The sequence below is a fragment of the Pezoporus flaviventris genome, unplaced genomic scaffold (assembly GCF_033815535.1).
Source record: "Pezoporus flaviventris isolate CSIRO_AGI_PZ_B2104156 unplaced genomic scaffold, CSIRO_AGI_Pfla_v1 ptg000023l, whole genome shotgun sequence".
Lineage (NCBI taxonomy): Eukaryota > Metazoa > Chordata > Aves > Psittaciformes > Psittacidae > Pezoporus > Pezoporus flaviventris.
This window is the reverse complement of record NW_026892571.1, coordinates 5,622,154-5,638,825: the sequence shown is the minus strand read 5'-3', so window position 1 is coordinate 5,638,825 and position 16,672 is coordinate 5,622,154. Positions and strand designations below refer to the sequence as shown.

Genomic DNA, 16,672 nt, shown 5'->3' with positions numbered 1-16,672 from the left:
GCACAAGGAAATCACCATAGCTTTGTTCCCTGGAGAGGTAGCTTTTATTTCCATCCTGCAATTACCCTCCATGGACTCAGCAAAGCACCTTCTGTCAGAGCAAGAAGTGACAGCACTCATCTGCTCCCCACCCTGGGAGTGCACAGCACCGAGGCATGTCTGGAAGTGGAAATGATGATGAGCCGTGTCATTTGTCTGGTAGGAAAGCAGATAAGACAGAGACAGCAGTATTGCCTCTTTAACAGAAATGAAAGACAGCATAACGACTTCAAACTGACCACATCAGTGGCCACCAAGGCATCCTGGTGTCCTAAGAGGAAGACTTGGTGGATCATCTGGGATGTGAGCTCTGGTCTCTGCTTTGATTCACACAGAGATGAAAACTGAGCTGTCTCTCCTCTGGGTTTGTCTCTTGCTTTCTATCTGTAGCAAGGAGAAAGAAATGAGGCAACTTTAATAGGAAATAGGACAGTTGGTCTGTGGCCAGCCCTGAGAATGACCCCAAGGTATGCCCTGGCGAGCTCTGCTCTCACAGTGCCCTGTGTGGGCATCTTGTCCCCTGTGATGCTCATGCTGCTTTTGCTGTCCCTTGCACATGCGCTCATCTGAGTGTGCCCGTTTGTGTTGCATGAGCGCGTTGGTGGCACCAGCTGGGCTGTATCTGTGTGTGTGTGTGTGTGTGTGTGTGCACGTTGCTGTTTGATGCACAGCCCCTCTGCTTAAGGTGCCACAAGCCGGGTGGCTTCAAGCTTTGCTTCAGGTCCCCATGTGAGTCCTGCAAGGGCCGGTGGGCTCCAGGGAGGATAGTGTTAAGGCTGGAGAAGGTAGTGAAGGGTCAGCAGTGGTGGCCAAGCAGCCTCAGGGGTGCTGGAGCAGGGCCAAAGGACTCAGTGGGTACCAGAGGGATGCTGTGGGATCAGTGCAGGGCTACGGGGAGGGATGGCAGAGGCTGAAGGGTGCAGGAGGATCCTGAGGGCGGGTGTGGAGGCTGGGGCTGTGCAATGATGTGACCCTCTCGTCCTTTTTCTGATCCTCATTAGAGTCCCCTGAGCGGAGCAGGCTGTGAAGGGGGTCTGCGCTGAGGTATGTCCTTATGGCTGCTGCCAGGATATCACAGCTTACGTGTGTGCCCGGGGACGGAAACAGGAGATGGCTCCCAGCAATAGGAGCACTGTGGGTGCCAGAGCCTCCGCAGGAACCAGGGGCACAAACTGGGGAGCCTCAGTCCCCTAAGGAGCTGAGACCAGGGGATACAGTCACTGGAGGCTGTATTAGGGCAAGATATGCTCATGCACTGGTTTGTTGCTAACGTTGCCCCTTCTCCCATGTCCATCTCTTTAGTTCTCACTTATGACCCTTGACAACTGTTCCTGGCATTGTGTTGAGCCTTCTCCTTCAGGGACCTTCCTCTCACCCCAGGGTTGCCTGTGTGTGAAAGCTGTGCCAGGGTGACTGGGGGACATCTGTGTCCATGAGCCCCAGACTGGTGCAGGAGGGGTGTGCTGATGAGGGCAGAGCCCCCAGCATGCTGTGGATGGCTCCGGTTTGCTTCTTCCCAGGGGTGAGGGGTGCCAGTGGGGCTGCTTGTTTGTCAGCAATACAGTGCAGTGAGCTCCTGGGTGGAGATGGAGAGGACTTCTGTGAACCAGAAGGGATGTCTGCAAGTCAGAGCAGGCTCAGGCTCATGAGCAGCTCACACTTTCATCAGCACCAGCCTTGATCTGCCAGTAGGTGCTTATGGGCAGTGATGTGTCCCAGGCAGTGGCAGGGGGCTGTGTTGTGTCTCAGGTTGGGGTAGGTGGCAAGGAATGGCTTGTGTCTGGAATGGCTCTTGGAGGGATGCTCACCTCTGCATGGGAACACCAAGTTTCAGCCCCTGAAGACTTGTGACAGGTACTCCCTGTATAAAAGATGCATGGCCAAGGCTCAAGGTCTTGCAGTGTCTGGGGCAGAGTGTGGCTGGTATGTGAGGACACCAGACCTCGGTGGTCAGTTTCTCCGGTATGCCAGGAGCAGGGAGCTATTGATGCCCTCAGATAGATACCTGGCTCTCTCAGGGGCACGTGCTTGGGCACTCCTGGGCCAGGACTCATGTGTATCAGGTATGTGCAGCCTCTCTGGGGGTAGATGTGGGTTTGCCCATGTGTGCTTCGCTGTGCTCAGGGATTTCAGGCTCTGTGGGAGACCAGACGATGTCTGAGGAGTTCTGGCTGGGCTTGGGGCTCCTGCTGACGGGTGCCTGGGATGTTTGCAGGTGGCCTGGCATGCCTGATGGAGAGCCTGATGGAGAGCAGGGCAGGGCTGGCCAAGGATGGTGCTCAGGAAATATGCCCCTCAGGGCAGTGAGGAGCCTGCCTGTGTTTAGGGCAGCTCCCTGTCTCTGGGTCAGTGGTGCCCAAAGATGCTGGACCAAAGGGGTTCCTGGAGCCTGGTGGTGCCCACAGCTTGTGGGGTGGCAAGTCCGGTGCCAGCCTGTCTCCTGCTGTGCAAGCCCAGCCTGTGGAGCTCCTCCTGTACGATGCACAACTGCAAAGGGGATGAGCTCTGCCCTGTGCTCTGCCTCCATTTCTCTGCACACATCTGCTGCAGGGAGGGTGCTTGTCCAGAGGGAGCTGTAGCTGTGAGCTCGGACTGGAGGCACTGGCTGCTAGGAGCCTTGGGGTCCCCTCCCAGGCTCTGCTGTTTCATCCCTGTGCTCCATCATAGAACCCCAGCCGTGTTTGTTTTGGAAGTGACCTTAAAGCTCACCCAGTCCCAACCCCTGCCACAGGCAGGGACACCTTCCACTAGAGCAGCTTGCTCCAAGTCCCTGTGTCCAACCTGGCCTTGAACACTGCCAGGGATGGGGCAGCCACAGCTTCTCTGGGCACCCTGTGCCAGCACCTCAGCACCCTCACAGGGAAGAGCTTCTGCCTAAGAGCTCATCTCAGTCTCCCCTCTGGCAGGTTAAAGCCATCCCTCTTGGCCTGTCCCTACAGGCCCTTGTCCAAAGCCCCTCTCCAGGTTTCCTGCAGCCCCTTTAGGCACTGGAGCTGCTCTGAGGTCTCCCCTTCAGGAGCCTTCTCTTCTCCAGGCTGACCCAGCCCAGCTCTCTCAGCCTGGCTCCAGAGCAGAGCTGCTCCAGCCCTCGCAGCATCTCCGTGGCCTCCTCTGGACTCACTCAAGCAGATCCACATCCCTCTTGCAGTAACACACATTCAGTAGCACCCTCACATCCCGAGCTGGTGGTACCCAGGTGTGTGTAACGATGCTCTCACTTGCTTCTCCGCAGATCTCCGGCCTCTGCCCGATGTAGCCATGACTGGGACCTGTACCCGGGAGTGCACAGAGTTCGGCCACTCCGATACCTGCTGGATGCCCGGCCAGTCCTCCCCCAGCCGCAGGCCCAAGAACGCCCTCAAACTCTCCACTTTTGTGCCTTACCAAGACAGAGGGAGTCAAGAGCAAGTCGGGAATGGCAGCCCCAGACTCTCAGAAGAGCGCAGCACCAAAATGGCCAACCTCCGCCTGCTCCCCACGTACAGTGCCTTCTCCAATAGTAGCCATGAGCCCTGCAAGGACTCTCCCATGGAGGAAATTCCTCTCACCCAGACCTCGGACTTCCAGCCAGCCACCACCCCCTCTTCCCAGACCACCAAGAGGGAGATCTACCTGTGAGGCTGGGCGTGAGGGGCAGGGAGCAGACGCGCTTCTGAGGCCAGTGTCCCGAGGAACACTTTAACCTTCAATGCTTTATCGCTCCGGTTCTCCAGGCAGGGGGCTCCGTGGACAGCAGGGCAGGACGAGGCAGGGATGGGAGCAGCGCCTTTTAAACCTGTCCTTTCCCGGGGCCAGGGGTGGGTGGGAAGGATGGAAGCATCCGAAAGCCCATTTCCGAGCACTTGTGGGTGAATGTCTCCGAACTGCTGCGTCACCGGGGAGGGCTGGGCAGGCTCCTGGTGCAGGGGGCATGGCTGGGGAGAAGGGCTTATGTACCAAAGGTCCACGCAGAGCTGGTGAGTTCCTGGGGCATAGGATGAGGGGTGTCCCTGCGCATGGGGAGCGAGCTGCCTGTCTCTTTGCTGTAGACTCCTGTAAATACGAAGCTTAGGAATGACATTCAAGTCCTGCCTGATCGAAACTTTTTATTGTCCTTGAAACAAAAGACATTTAAACAAAAACAGAAAATACAGAAAAAAAAAAAGGAAAAAAAAAAAAAAAAAGAAAGAAAGAAAAAGAAACCAGAAACAAACAGGGAGCAAGTTCCAGCTTTGAATGGTTTGCTGTGTGGAAAAGCCCGCGGGAGCGCAGCGTCCGGCCCACACTCATGTTCTATATTGTAAATAGAGATGTGACCAGTCCCTGAGACAGCAGCTGGGGAGCTGGAGGAGAGGGGCAGCGTCCTAGCCGGACTGCAGGGACTTTGCCGTTTCTCAGCCTGGACCTCTTCCTGAGCGTTGTCACTGTGCCCACAAGCTGCAGGGTCCCTAGGGACTGCCCGGTGCCATAGGTGGGGTCTGCTTTGGGGGGGTTCCCTGGTGGTGGCCCTGCACCCGGCGGGTGGAGGAGGGATGGGGAAGCCCCCAGTGAAGGGACCGGCTGGGTCCGGAGAAGCCCTCAGTCCCGCTCTGCTGGCAGGGAGGTCGTCATCGGCTGTGGCGTCTCAGCCCATCACCTTGTGCCTCCTCCGGGGCAGGGGATGCCCATGGGGCCGGCTGTGCCATGCCTTCGACCTCCATCCCATCCGCCTGTAAGCCACCATTGCCTTTGTGAGGAGGAGCTTTGTCTCAGGGTCACTCCGGGGGCCGCCGAGCCCCTGCCCGCTGGACTCCTGCTGCCCTTAGGCCACAGGGCCACTCTCACGGGGTCCAGCTTTCTCTTCCATTGTCAAAGGTCCACCGGTGTCCCCGGCGGGTCCCCACTGCCCCGGCATCCTCGGCTCCCTCGCAGGGCACCCAACCGGGGCAATGGAGAGGACCCCCTTGCCCCTCAAGGGACTCTCCAGAGGGGGATGCCTGGGCACTTTCCCGAGCCTCTCTGCTCCCTCGGGAGCAAGGGCTTCCTGTTTTGGGGGGCTCCATGGGCAGGAGGGGTCCAGGGACCTCACACCTCATTCCTGGGTAGCCCTTCCTGGTCCTCCCCTGCCAGGATGCGGGGAGGGGCTGTGCTGCACCGTTGTTCTTCCCGTATTCACATCGTCTTCATCTCTGGCATCTTCCTTAGGGAGCGAGGCCAGCGGTAACTGCAGGACGGTTGCCCCCGTGGCTCATCTCCGGTTCGTGCAGTCCAGCACCGTGGGGCCCTGCTGGGCTCGACCGGCATGGGGGACACTGCAGGGAGCTGGCACCCGGCTGCTGCGGGTCAGAGACTGCCCTGCCATAGCCGTAGTGCCTGTTGGGGTGCAGAGCACCGGGGGCCCCCTCTTCTCAGCCTCCTCCCCTCCAGCATCCCTGTCTCTGAGCAGCTCCTCTCCCTCTGCTTGGGCAGCGGCGGCAAGATGGGGGCAGCTCCCCAGTGTGGCTCCGGTTGGCCTGAGGGGATGCAGCGGGTGACAAGAGAAGGGCGGCAGAAGGCGCCTGCTCGCACCCGCACCCCTGTGCCCCAGCCCTGCTTCCTTGCCATCTCCGGGCAGCACCGCATCGCCCGCAGCCCTGGCACCTCGGGGTGTCACCGGAGGGGGCAGGACCCTCCTCCCGGCCTCCTGCTGCTGCTCCCTCGAGGCGGGCGCGATGCTTCGGTGATGTCCGGCCAGGCATCCCTGCTGTGCCCTTGCCCACAGTGGCCGGCCGGCAGGGTCCGTGTTCCCCTGGTCTGCCTGCCTGAGCAGGTCACGCTCCTGAACTTGTTTTTATTGTAGCTCTGTAGTTTCAGGGCCAAACTGGGCAGAATGTGCAATTTGGCCGCGCTGGCCAGGATCTCTGACTCCACTGCCAACTCGACTGCTCACGCTTCCCCTCGGCTCAGGCAGCAGCAGTGTCCAGTGCCCCTCTTGGGGACCCCCTGAGAGAGCAAGACCAGCTTTTACCCCAGCCCCTGCCTTCTGCTCGGGGTCACAGAGGGACTCTGAAGCTCCAAGCCCCATGGCTGGAGTTGCTGTCTTGTCTCCTGGAGCGCCTGGCGATGTTCTCAGTGCAAGGGGGGGGTGAGTGCAGAGGGGGGTCCCCGAGAAGCAGGAGAGGTGGGTGCTGGGGGTCTGTGCCATGGGGAGGGTGGGAAGGGGGGATGCACAGTGGGATGGTGGGTTTGGGTCTTTGGAGGGGAGCACAGTGAGAAAAGGGTGTGGGTATCAGCAGGGTGGTGGGTATCTGAGGGGTGGAGAGGGGATGGGTTCTATGGGGAGCATGGAGGGGGTGAGGGTGGGAAGAAACAGGGAATGGGTCTTCATTGGGTTCCAAGGGGTTGGGAAGCTCTGTGGGGTGCAGCAGGGGTGGGTCCCTGGGATGATGGAGGTGCTGGGAGAGGGGTGTTAGGGGTTTGTCCCGGGGTGAAGCTGTCAGTGTCACTGGGGGAGGGCACGGAAGAGGTGCTGTGGGGAAGAAGCTCATTTGCACAATTATAAGCCAGAAGGATAAAGCCTCTGTGCACGTGGGGGGATGACGCTCCCCACGGGCTCCAGTCTAGACAAGCACAGGGAAGAGGAAGGGGGTTGACGCCTCTGCAGGGGGGTTCACTGCATCTCACACTGCACTAGGACAAGCCAGGGGTAAAACCAAAGGTGGGAGCCAGGGAGCAGGCGGGCTGCGTGGGAAGGATCTAAGCGACCCCTTTGTAGCTCTTCAGTGTTGGTTCTATTTATACGAGATTTAATTTCCTTGCTTGTGATGCCTTGTTTTTTGTACAGTTTTATGTACATGCAGGTGTAGCTTTTCTAAAGGAGAAATCCTATGGCAGAGTAAAGTACCCAACTATTTTTCAGATGGTGACCTATGTCTAAGGCAATGCCTCTTGCTAAGGTTGTATTGCTCTCAATGTGTGATGCATTTCCCTGTGCGGGGAAGGCTTTGGGCCTTGGGCTTGGTTTTCCCCGGGCGCTGTGAGCACAATTGATTCCCTTGTAATTCTTTCTGTTCAGAGCAGTGAGCATGACACCGTCGTGATCCCCTTTCCGTTCTCCTGTTCTGTTTGTTTGCTGAGCTGTCAGATGACCAATTCCATTGTAATTAGCCCTTCCTAAAGCTTTACAATAAAAGTGTTGAAAACCCGGCTGCTTGTGCCTGATGGATTCTTACCACGTGTCACATCCTTCGAGGTGGCTTGGGGCATACTCAGGGAAGAAGGTGCATGGAGGCAGTGAGCAGAGGTGGCTGTGGGGAGACACCTGCTCCTGCTGCCCTCCTTCGGGTACAAGGAGCCCTGGTGTGGCTGCTCTTGTCTCCTTGCTCCTGTTCTCCGGATTAAGGATGTTTCTGTCCAGGTACGAGCAGGATAAACCCACAGAGCAGTTTGCCACAGACCAAGTCTCCTTTATTTAAACCCAAAAGATTTCAGGGAAAACATGAAACAAGGCTTCCTACACTTGTGCCTGTCACCAGCTCAGGTGGGGACCAGGGCAAGTCCCACCAACCAGCTCCACAGTCCCGCCTCCATCACTGCTCCTTGGAGGCTTAGTGCCATTTCCCACCGTTTCACCATCTCCTTCCCCAAGCCTGGTTGATGTTTTTAAGGTAGTTCAGACCCTTTAGAAACAGCTGGGCCACTTCAAACCAGGGCATGGTTGTGGCTGCTTCCTGCTGCAGCTGCAGGGAGCTTGCTCAGCCCTGGCTGCTGTGTTCTCCTGCTTGCCTTTGCACAGCACTGCGCTAGGCAAGATCAATAACCACACAAGGTAGTTTCTTAGCTTGGAGTAGAGATGCTTCCTCATTAGTGGGGTTATATATGGGTGCGATGTGTCTCGGCTGTGTTGGGCTCACACACAACATCGTGCCTCTCTGCTGAGCTGCAAGCACTGGACTTGACATGGTTTTAGCACCAGGCAAAGGCAAGATTCATCCCCAGCCTGGAAGGCATCAGCAAGTATTCCCAGGAAAGAAGAGTTTCCAAGTGAAGCTATAGAACATTGTCCCCTAAGCGGGGTTCTGTAGATACTCCTTTGCTACCATCCCCTTCCCACTGGGCTCTCCTGTGAGCAATGCCCTCCACTCCTGAGGAATCATATCCTCATGGCTGAGGGATCGGGGGATCTCAGCTGCCCCTCTGTGGCCCTGGGCAGCACAGATGTGTCTCCAGGAATCCTGGGGAACCAAGTGGCCTTGCTGCCTGTTGATGCTCCATCCCAGGGAAAGAGGATCCAGTTGCTGAAGATGGTGCCAGACTCCCACATCTGGCACCGAGGGGACACCAAACATAGAGCTGCCAGCACCCAGCTGCCCCACGATAACTGGGATCACCAGAGCATGTCTTCCTAAGGAGAGGCACAGTCCCAGGACCTCCCTGCCTGTCCTGAACATGCCTGGCCTTGTGCCATGCCCTACAGCTCTTCCTCATGACCCCTCTTCTTCCCCAGCCAGCCCAGTTCAGACCCCCTGTGCCCCCATTTGTGCTTCCTTCTGCTCCTCTGCTCTACCCTTCTCTACCCCACCAGCATGTCCCTGCTCACCCACTCCCTCACCTCTGTTCTCTCCTTGCCTCTCTGCCCCACCACAATGCAGCAAGCCTTTGGGTGCTCCAGCACAGCCCTAAGCATCACATCCATGCCCTGAGCATCACAACCAGCCGGCTCCGTGCTGGTCTGGAAAGTGTTTGGTTTCCATGGCAGCACACATCGATTGCCAGGGTGGGAAGGGACCTCGCGCACGCTGCTGGTGAGGATGCTGCAGCTGCACGGCTTGGGGCATGGGCACGGTGCTGCTCATGGGATGGGTTTTGGTACCCGGTGAGCCCTGCACATGGAGGTGGAAGGGGTATCCTCCCACCTGGCATGGTCCCACCGGGCTGAGCCTCATCAACAACTGAAATGGAGTTGAGTGAGCTGGCCTTGGTGTCCCTGCCAAGTCCTTGGAAGTTTGCACAGCCTGGGTCTCCACAAGAATCATCTGAAGTGGAGAAGCTGCTCCTACTGCCTGCTCCTTGATGGCTTTCCCTGTGGTGGAGGTATCTGCAAGGAGGGCGATGGTCTGACTGGCTGCCAGATGGGTACAGTGTGTGATGGGTGATGGGGTGAACTTGCTGCATAAGCTTTGTTCTGACCTGGGTTTCTGAAGCACATCTGGTTCAATAGGGTCCTGGGCTTACAGCAGCAACTGGGAATGTGCCAGGCCAGGGCACTCATTTTGATGGAAAAGTGGCTCCAGCTGCCTGCACTGATCTGGCAGATTCCTTTGCTTGCACAGTGATGTGGGATGAGGTTTGGGATCTCCTGGCTTCAACCAGGAGAGATCAGGTGCAGTGGCACCACCTTCCTCATGGAGGCTGCCTCTCCTGAGGCTTTGCTCAGTAAAAAGCACGGTGAGGTTTAAAGCAGAGTTGTCAGGAACAACACAAGATCTGTGTTTACTTGGTTCCTGGTCTCAGTCCCTCACTTGCGGAGCAATGGGCATTTCTGCATGCAGGGAACAGGGATCAGAACTGCCTGATCTATTTCACTGAATGAAACAAAATGATCCTGAAATGGTTCCTGGGCCAAGCAGATGTGATGGGAGGACAAAGTGAGCCAGCAGAGCTGCGCACAGAGCTGGCTAAACTGCCCAGGCAATGAATTCCAACCAGGACATCTTTCTTGCCCATTCAGCACAGCCTTTGCTGCCTACCTGTGCTGTGACAGTGGCCTCAGATGTACTCCTGACATGGGAGCAGGGCTCTGGGCCACTGCTGTGCCAGCCTGATGCTTGGGATAGAGGTTCAAAAAGAGCTGGAAACAGTTTAAGAGCCAACACCATCTCTTCTGGCAGGGGATGTGTTTTATGCCACGATGCCCACAGGCAGCTGTGGAGAGCAGGGTTGGCCATGGAGAGGGCACTGATGGACTCCAATAACCAAACCCCACAGGGAGATTCTGTGAGGAACAGAGCCCACGATGCAGGAGGAGAGGGACCATGGTAGGGGGAAGCTGCAAAGCCCTCCCTCCCTGCCTGGATCTAGGTTGTAGGGAGCTTGCCCTGCCCTGCTTATCCCTCCCTTGTATCACCATTAATAGGATGATCAGGGTTGCCTCTGCTCATGGCAACTGGCCCTGCATATGTTGCAGTGGCCTCTGGGGGAGATTGGATATTGTACTACAGGAGAAGCCCCTGTAATCACCCACAGGATGATTGGGATTTGCAGCAGCTCGGGGGAGGCAGGGGGGCCCAGCCCCAGGCAGTTTGCTTCCATGCCTTCGGTTGTCTGGCAGCATGATGAAGGGATTAGGAGATTTAGAGCAAGTCCAGCCCCTCTCCGGGGGGCTCTCCAACTGAAGCCCCAGCAGAATACATAGCTCAGTTAATTCCCATAGGCAGACTGATAGAAGGCTGGGGTGCTGCTAACAGCAGCTAATCTAAGAGCAGGAGCTTCCCCGCCTCTGCTAGCAGGGAAATGGCATCTTCTAACCCAGGGAGAATCTATGAGGCTCTTCCACAGCCAGATGACCAGCCTGCAACAGCGTTCACCCCACATTGCTTATCCCATCCCTTCCTTGTGCTTATCGCAGCCCCAATCCCTCCTCAGTGCTGAGAGCACCCTTTAGCCTGCCACGAACCTCCAAGTAACCACACCAGGTTGGCCTGGCACCACGTTCTGATCACACAAGGAGGCACAGTTGGCTGGACCATACCCTTCTTCCCCATCTGCTCCCGGTGGTGGTGATGGAGCTAAGCCTGGCCTGCACAAAAGCAGCCTCTCTCGATAAGGGAGCTCTCACGGGGGCTTAGTGCAAACAGACCTAATGGGATTAGTGCAAATGGGAGCCACGCTCTGTTCCAGCAGTGTGCCGGTCCTCCCTCCCTCAGCATCCCTTTTCCCCCCCGCCTGTCCATCACCTGCGAGCAGGGTGCCAATCACCAGCTATCTCAGCACCATGTTCCTCAGGAAATGCAGCTCTGAACTCCCCTGTCCCGGGCTCCTCCAAACTAACAGATGCGATGCAGCAGGTCTCTGAGCTGCCTGAGCCTGTCTTTCCACCCTGATCTCATTATGGACAGCCAGCTTCTGCTGCAGAACCCAGCTGAGTTCCACTTTCACTTGCGGAACAGCCCTAAATTGTGATGTTACCAGGTCTGACCCTGGAGAGTCTTCTCAAAAGGCTTTAAACTGAGGGTTTGCGACGTCAGGGTGGACACCAGACCCTTCCTCAGTGCTCTCTTTGCAGCAGCCTTGTCACAGCTCCATGCTGCAGGGAGCTAGGGTGCACCGGAGTCCCACAGTGCTCTGCTTGTCTTTCTGGGCAGTGTGGGAAGGACCAGCACCGAGTGTTGATCAGTTAGTGTTGCAATAGCACTGAGTGTGTAACCACAGAATCACAGAACCCAGACTGGTTTGGGTTGGAAGGGACCTTAAAGCTCATCCAGTTCCAACCGCTGCTACGGGCAGGGACTCCTTCCACTAGAGCAACTTGCTCCAAACCCCATCCAACCCGGCCTTGAGCACTGCCAGGGATGGGGCAGCCACAGCTTCTCTGGTGTTGCCACACAATGTGATTTACAACATGTTTGTGTTGGTGTGTGGGGAGATTACCAACTCATGGAACCACTACCCCAACAGACACCTTCCCCACCAGCCACCCTGCCTGGGAAGCTCAGATACCTGTTGAGTGCACACTGAACCTGGGCACCACAGCTTTTAACTGCAGCCTGGAGGAGCCCTTGGAGGTAGCACAAAGGTGGCTGTCAGCTGAGGGGAGCTGTAATGAGGCAAAGTTGATCATGTCACACAAGGCCATCGTGGGTAGGATGGTGTCCTGGTGCCAGCCACCCTGTCCTGGCTGCTCCAGCTTGGAAAGGATGGAGAGATGTTGCTGTGGTAACTGCCCCTGGGGCTCTCACCATGCAGGAGGTGTCTGCCGGCAGCTGTGTGATAAGATCATTGGGGTGAGCTGCAGCAGCATCTCTGCACCCACGAGAGAGGAGCTTTGAGCCTCTTCACAGGCAGCAGGGGAATTCATGGGTGTTTTGCTTCCCAGACTTGTCCCTTCACTTCTCCTCTTGCCCTATGAAATCATTCCAGATCTGAGGAAAGGCTGCACAGGCTGCTTCCCAGACTCAGAAAGGTAGCAAGGAGTGAGCAACTTAAATGTTTTTTCCAAAGACAACACAGACCTAGGGCGTTATTTCATTGCTATTCCAGCAGATGAAGGGTTATCCCAGGGCTTTGTGTAGGCACATTTTGAGCATCATCTCCGGAGTGTGCTGAAGCAGGTCAGGCCTCAGTTTCCCTGTGAATACATGGATCTGATCTTTCTCTACCTTATCTTACCTCGATCTAAAGCCCTGCCCCATGCTCTCTCATCCCACTCACTGCCTACTCCTGGTTCTGACCAGTGTTCCTGCAGGAACCTCCTCCTCCATCCCTGGCAGGTCAGACTCCTCCATGCACACATGGATGGAGCAGCTCCCACGTGCAGTGCTTGCTCACTGCACCCAGCCCCATCACTCACGTGTGGGAAGCCCAGCAGCATCATCACCCCCCCGTGTTATTTATAGCCCAGCCTAGCAGCCTCCTCCAAGCACGGCATTCCTTTCCCGGGATAAGCTGTGCTCGTCCCAGCCTTTTCCAAGACTGCTGGAAAGGATGGCATCTTTCCCAGGGCATTTCTAGCTGCCAAAGTAGGTCTGCAATGGCACAGCTCCCTCACCACGTGGAGGGAGCTCATTCGAGATGCTGCGCCCCAAAATGTTTTGCTGGGAGTAAGGTGTGTGAGGAAGGAACTGCCAGTTCCAGGAGCAGAAAGCGAGGCTGTTTTCTCCTGCCTTGAGTCGCTCTCTGTAGCCTGAAACCTGCTGAATTATGCTCATGACTCAAATTTGCAGGAGATGGGGAGATGATAAAATCCTGCTCGCTGTTCTAGGGCTCCGCCTTCAGCCCAATGCGGTGCTGGCGAATGCTCCCACAGCACAGCCACCAGCAGCAGCACACTGGAAGCAATGTGCGGACCCTCACAGCTGCTGCTGGTCAAACAGCCTTCAGGGCATGCTGACAGCCCAAATGGGTCATATACGTGAAATAGAGCAGGTCACAGCTCAGCCTCCTGGGAGCCGGTTTTCCCGACTCCTGGCAAAGCCGAGCACTCGCTCCGTGAGATCCTCGCCCTGCCTGGGAGCTACCAGGAAACACCAAATCCCACAGTTCTCACGCTGAAACTGAGGGCTGTCTGGTCCAGCTTGCTCCCTCCTGGCTTCCGTCATCCCTGTTTGTCCTCCCATCAGCACCAGCCCCTGAGGACCCTGCCTTGTGCCTGCAGAGCTGTCCTGGTCACCTTGGCACCATGTCCCCATCCTGGTGACCCAGAATGAGTCACCGCCAGAGCCCAAGGTCTGCCCTGCCCCATTCCTCTCCCGTGGCACCAGACTTTCCTCAGCCAGTCTGAAGTCAGCATCTCACCTCCCGGAGCCCAAATGAGAGACAGCAGAGCTCCCACGTGCTCTGGAGCTGGACTCAATCAGCTCCTGCCTCGTCTGGAGCTGGACACTCTCTTCCCAGGGCCAGAGGTCAGTGATGGCAATGAGGGGGTGATGCAGGCGAGACATTGCTCTTGGAGCAATCCTCCGCTTACCCTGTCAGCTCTAGTTTAACCCAGCAGCCTGCAAGACTCAGTAGAGATAGCAAAGGAGTGGGAGGCTGAGCCTGCCCCACCAGCAAACCTGGCATACAGCCCTTTTAGGGACAGCTTTCCATACCCTGGCGCTGTGCGTAAGGAGGGGTAGCCAGAGCTGCCCTCTTCCCCTTGTCCATAGCCTCCCTGGGGCAGGAAGGGGTCTGAACAGGGGTTCATTGAGGGAAAGACAGGATTGAAGGGGGTAGGACAGGCTTTGTGGGGTCCTGGCCCACGCAGATGGGTCTTGCCACTTACCCAAGGAAGACAAAAGCTATGAGGGCAAACCTTGCTCCTAACACCTCATCCTTCCACATCCTGGGATGAAGGGATGCCCACAGCAGCATGGGTACTGTGGGGTACATGGCATACAGCACACACTGGAGGGTCAGTACCTAGCACTGTTTGCGAGCAGTGGCTGCTGGCTGGGTTTTGCTGGTGGTATTCCCATCCTCACACCACTGGGACCATTCCATGGGGTACCAACAGGGCTCTGTGCAAGCAGAGATGCTCCGTGTGTCCAAGGGGGTGCCATACACAGAGCACATCCCTGTGTGTCTGCCCTGCACATGGGCAGGGGGGCACATGCTGCCTGTGCTCACACACGTGTGCTGCATTCGGCCAGGGGCGGTTATTATTCTTTATTAGTTTTCCTGTCCGTCTGACATATTCTTTATCACTCTGTCTCCATCTCTCACTCAGCCTCTTCCCTCCCTCAATCACCCTCGATTTGTTTTGCTGTCTGCCTCACATTCCCGTGTTCTTCATCAGGCGCGTCCTCTCCCACTCTCCCCTAGTCCCTCTCCTCCCGCTCCATCTCCCCCCCTCACAGCCTTCCTCCCTCCTGACTCCTCTTCCCCGCTGCTGTGGGAGCACATAAGCACGGAGTGGTCAGGAGCTGGTGGCCCTCCAAGCTCTTCCGCTCCATCCCCATTGTTTCCCTGCCTGCCAGGCACTGGGAATTCTCCTAGCTGCCTGGGATGCTGAGTGCCTCCGGCCCCCCATCAGTGCAGATGCTTCTGTACTGCTGAATCGGTTGCAAATTAAGCCCCTGGCTTGAAGCAGTTCAGGAGCAGACATCTTCGAGGGAGAGGAGATCCCCTTGGATGCTCATCACTTGCTTCTGCTTCCCCATTCCTCTGCTCCTTCTCCATCCATCCCAGCATGCATCCTCCATCAGGGAAAACACTCATGCTGTGCTTCATCCCCATCCCTCTTCCAGGCTAGTAGTACCAGTCAGTGAATAGGCTGGTGCTGTAGGACCCATCTGTGAGATGAAGGCATCTTGCCAGTTGCCAGAAGAGGCCCTGGCTGAGAGCTCCAGGCCGATTCACAGCCTTTATTGCCTCTTATCCCAGTGTCTGTGCTGCTCCTGTTGGGTGTCTCCATCTGCACAGACCTGCAGCCACCAACCATGGGGGAGATCAGACAAGGGAATGTCATGGGGAAATGGAGCTGCATGGCCAGACACTATGGAGACCAAGCAGGAAGCAGAGCTGCCTGAGATGGACCTCAGGCTTTGAGGCACAGCATGGAGGGATGCTCTGGAAGGCACCTCTGGATAAAGACGGGATGGATGAAGACATAACCTGCATCTCCTGGCAGAGAAGGCACAAATATTTTGCCTCCCTGCCTTTGGGGACAAGAAGATGTAAGTCTGGGGTACTGGAGGACTCAGGTAGGTGAAATGGGCTTGCAGTGGCTACTGTGCCCCAGGCACTCAGAAGAATCAGCCCAAACTGATGGTAGCTCTGTGTGGAGATGGTATCTGCTCAGCTGCTGCCCTCCTCTGACCCTGGAGGAAGAGGGTGCTCCCAGGACCCGGTGATGGCTGCAGCTGGCAGCTCTCTGCATCCCAGCCCTGCCTCCCAGCACAGAGAAAATCAGAGCTGGTATTGCAGGGAAGACCCTCCACGCCACAGCATCCCCCGCTCTGCTATGTGTGGACAGCAAAGGTGGGTGTCTTGCCTCATCAGCTGAGACAAGCACAGGGTTTCTGCTGGGCCCAGCACTGTGCTCGATCGCGGGAGTGAGCCATCCTATCTACAGGCTGATTTCCCAACACTGTGCTTGCTCCTGTTGCTGGCTGTGAAGCCTCGTCCCTGCCCAGCCCCAAAGCTGCCTTTCCTCTTGCCCACAGGGTCAGAAAACCCCATTTCAAGGGGTGATGGGGAGCTGAGCTACATCCGGGAAGCCACATCCGATGGGAGACCTCATTAGCAGCCAGCAGAGCCCCAGCACCCCTTGGCAGAGGGGTGCTGCAGGAGGCGGCCGGTCCTGCGCTGCCTCCGCTGATGTATGTGACAGGCGCGGGGTTGCCAGGAGACAGCATCCTCCTCCTCGGGCGCTGCGCAGCCAACGCGGCTCTGCTCTGGTGAGGTAATGCTCAGTGCCTGCCCCCGCCCTGCCCGCCGGCCATGGAGGGGGTGCAAAAGCCTTCACACACATTCCTATGGCTCCCTCAATCTCCCTCCACCCTCCTTCGGGTGCAGAGAGAAAGGGCTCGCAGAAACCGGCACCAGAAGTGCTCTTACGCCTTCCTCATCAGGATGTATGAGGTCCATCACGACCCCCTGCTCGGGTTTTGCTTACAAACAGTCCGCAGCAGGATGTGGAAAGGTCTTCATGGTTTGTTCAGCTATGGGGGGAGAGGTTGATGGCTGCTCACGCACACAGAGGCTCATTGAATAAATATCGGGCTACAAATTATCTGCTGATCTAATAAAAAAGATATTACCTACCTCTACAAACCTAGCTTCAAATTATTCCTTCTGCTCTGTTCAGTAGCCTACTGGGAGATCACTGGCAGGTTAATTTGCTATTGAACGGGTCCCAGCTGGACTTAGCACTTGAGCCTGCCTCTGGTTTCACTTGACAGTTAATGAAAGTCCTGTTATTCACTCCTGGCTCTGAACTTTATGCACTGCACTGCGTTTCGCAGGTGTGAAAGAGCTGACCAGGAGATTCTGCTTG

The 16,672-nt window shown here is 56.8% G+C and overlaps 1 protein-coding gene across 2 annotated transcripts in view; it reads left to right on the top strand.

Moving 5' to 3' along the window:
- PCDH1 (protocadherin 1) overlaps positions 1-4,220 on the top strand; it is a 52,197-nt gene extending 47,977 nt beyond the window's left edge. The window contains exons 5-6 of one of the 2 annotated variants that reach the window (XM_061456473.1): positions 1,041-1,083; positions 3,272-3,398. In XM_061456473.1, the coding sequence (XP_061312457.1) occupies positions 1,041-1,066 (26 nt within the window). In that variant the 3' untranslated portion in view covers positions 1,067-1,083; positions 3,272-3,398. Of the gene's footprint in view, positions 1-1,040; positions 1,084-3,271 lie in introns of both variants that reach the window. The other variant, XM_061456472.1, reaches the window with a different exon arrangement.
- Positions 4,221-16,672: the final 12,452 nt, after the last annotated feature.